Genomic DNA, 3,156 nt, shown 5'->3' with positions numbered 1-3,156 from the left:
GATGTGGATGTTGCTGTTCCGAAGATACAAGGTGATTTGAAAGGTCCTGAATTTGATCTTAAAGGCCCCAAAGTTGACCTTGATGCACCAGATGTGGATATTCACGGCCCAGAGGGTAAACTCAAAATGCCTAAACTGAAAATGCCTAAATTTGGTATACCTGGCTTGAAAGGGGAGGGACCAGATGTCGATATAGCACTTCCAAAGGGAGAGGTGGATATTTCTGATCCCAAGATAGACATAGATGCTCCAGGTTTGAACATTGAAGGGCCTGAAGGACACCTGAAAGGTCCCAAATTTAAGATGCCTGAAATGCACATCAAGACACCAAAAATCTCCATGCCAGACATCGACTTGAATCTGAAAGGCCCTAAGCTGAAGGGAGATGTAGATGTTTCTGTTCCAAAGCTGGAAGGGGAATTGAAAGCTCCTGGAATTGACATTAAAGGCCCCAAAGTGGATATTGATGCACCAAATGTGGATATTCACGGCCCAGACGGTAAACTGAAAATGCCTAAACTGAAAATGCCTAAATTTGGTGTACCTGGGCTGAAAGGGGAGGGACCAGACATGGATATAACATTTCCAAAAGGGGATGTGGGTATTTCTGGTCCCAAAGTGGACATTGATATCCCAAGTTTAGACATTGAAGGGCCAGAAGGTAAAGTGAAAGGTCCAAAGTTTAAACTGCCTGAGCTAAATATTCAGACACCCAAAGTCTCCATGCCAGATGTGGACCTAGGTTTGAAGGCACCTAAACTGAAAGGAGATGTGGATATCTCTGTTCCAAAGATGGAAGGTGATTTGAAAGGACCCAGCATTGACGTTAAGGGGCCCCAAATTGATATTGAAGGTCCCCAAATGGATATTGATGTGCCTGATATGGACTTGGAATGTCCAGAAGGCAAACTGAAAGGCCCCAAATTTAGGATGCCTAAAATGAATATCAAGGCCCCTAAAATCTCCATGCCAGATGTTGATCTGAATCTAAAGGCACCTAAACTGAAAGGAGAGATGGATGTTTCTGTTCCAAAGATGGGAGGTGATTTTAAAGGACCCAGCATTGACATTAAAGGTCCCAAAGTTGACGCTGATGTTGACCTTGAATGTCCAGAAGCCAAATTGAAAATGCCAAAAATGAAATTTCCAAAGTTCGGCATGCCTGGATTCAAAGGAGAGGGCCCTGACATGGATGTGAAACTCCCTAAGGGACAGGTGGATATTTGCGGTCCCAAAGTGGATATTGATGCTCCAGGTTTGGACATTGAGGGACCGGAAGGAAAAATAAAAGGTCCCAAATTTAAGATGCCTGAAATGCATATCAAGACCCCTAAAATCTCCATGCCAGACATTGACCTAAATTTGAAAGGTCCCAAACTAAAAGGAGACGTGGATGTTTCTATTCCAAAGCTAGAAGGTGATTTGAAAGGTCCTGATGTTGACATCAATGCCCCCTCAATAGATATTAATGCACCAGATATTGAGCTGCAGGGTTCAGGTGGAAAACTGAAAATGCCCAAAATGAAGATGCCTCAATTTAATGTGTCAGGCCCTAAACTTGAAGGACCTGATATAGATGTAAATGTGCCAAAGGGAGAGGTTGATATTTCAGCTCCCAAAGTAGATATAGAGGCTCCAGAGCTGGACATTGAAGGCCCAGAAGGCAAATGGAAAGGACCTAAATTTAAAATGCCTAAACTGAATATTAAAGCACCTAAAATCTCCATGCCAGATGTAGACCTGAATCTCAAGGCACCGAAAATGAAGGGGGAGATGGATGTTACTGTTCCAAAGATAGAAGGTGATTTGACAGGACCTGAAATTGATATTAAAGGGCCAAAATTAAACATTGAGGCACCTGATGTGGATCTTGAGTGTCCTGAAGGAAAACTGAAAGGGCCCAAATTCTCAATGCCTTCTTGGAAAATGTCACCATCAAAAATATCCATGCCAGATGTGGACTTAAATTTGAAAGGGCCCAAACTGAAGGGAGACTTGGATGTTTCTGTCCCAAAGATAGAAGGTGACTTGAAGGGACCTGAGATTGACATCAAAGGCCCCAAACTGGACATTGATGCACCTGACATCGGCATTGATGGGCCAGAAGGAAAAATGAAAGGTCCCAAATTTAAAATGCCTGAAATGCACATCAAGGCCCCAAAAATCTCTGTTCCTGATGTAGACCTGAATTTAAAAGCCCCTAAAATAAAAGGGGAAGTTGATATCTCAGCTCCTAAACTTGAAGGAAATTTGAAAGGTCCTGATTTTGATTTCAAAGGCCCCAAGGTTGATATTGATGCACCAGATGCGGATATTCATGGCCCAGATGGTAAATTCAGAATGCCCAAATTCAAAATGCCCAAATTCAGCATGCCTGGGTTCAAAGGAGAGGGACCAGAGGTGGATGTGAATCTTCCAAAAGGGGAGATGGATATTTCTGGTCCTAAGATAGACATTGATGCTCCAGAGTTGGATATTGAAGGTCCTGAAGGAAGGCTGAAAGGTCCTAAATTTAAGATGCCTGAAATGCACATCAAAGCGCCTAAAATCTCCATGCCAGACATTGATTTGAATGTGAAAGGTCCTAAATTGAAGGGGGATGTGGATGTTTCTGTTCCAAAGCTAGAAGGTGACTTGGAGGGGCCTGAATTTCATCTCCAAGGCCCCAAAGTTGACATTGATGCACCAGATGTGGATATTCACGGCCCAGAGGGTAAACTCAAAATGCCTAAATTCAAAATGCCCAAATTTGGCATACCTGGGTTCAAAGGGGAAGGCCCTGATGTGGATGTAAAACTTCCAAAGGGGGACGTGGATATTTCTGGGCCCAAGGTAGACATGGATGCCCCAGATTTGAACATTGAAGGTCCAGAGGGAAAGCTGAAAGGTCCCAAATTTAAGATGCCTGAAATGCACGTCAAGGCACCTAAAATCTCCATGCCAGATTTTGATTTGAACCTGAAAGGACCTAAAATGAGGGGGGATGTGGATGTTTCTGTACCAAAGCTAGAAGGGGATTTTAAAGGGCCCGAGTTTGATATCAAAGGTCCCAAAGTGGACATTGATACTCCAGATCTTGATATTGAAGGTCCTGAAGGAAAATGGAAGAGCCCCAAATTTAAGATGCCTGAAATGCACATCAAGGCACCTAAAATC

General features: G+C 43.3%; 1 protein-coding gene across 1 annotated transcript; it reads left to right on the top strand.

Annotated features, from left to right (window-relative positions):
* Positions 1-3: 3 nt before the first annotated feature.
* On the top strand, positions 4-3,153 carry LOC113405600 (neuroblast differentiation-associated protein AHNAK-like; the record flags this gene model as incomplete). Its single annotated transcript, XM_026646818.1, has 1 exon — positions 4-3,153. A coding segment is annotated over one exon (3,150 nt), but the record flags the coding sequence as incomplete, so codon positions are not given.
* Positions 3,154-3,156: the final 3 nt, after the last annotated feature.

The sequence above is a fragment of the Terrapene carolina genome, unplaced genomic scaffold, assembly GCF_002925995.2.
Source record: "Terrapene carolina triunguis isolate 2854851 unplaced genomic scaffold, T_m_triunguis-2.0 Scaffold44853, whole genome shotgun sequence".
Classification (NCBI taxonomy): Eukaryota; Metazoa; Chordata; order Testudines; family Emydidae; genus Terrapene; species Terrapene triunguis.
This window is presented reverse-complemented; position numbering and strand designations above follow the sequence as displayed.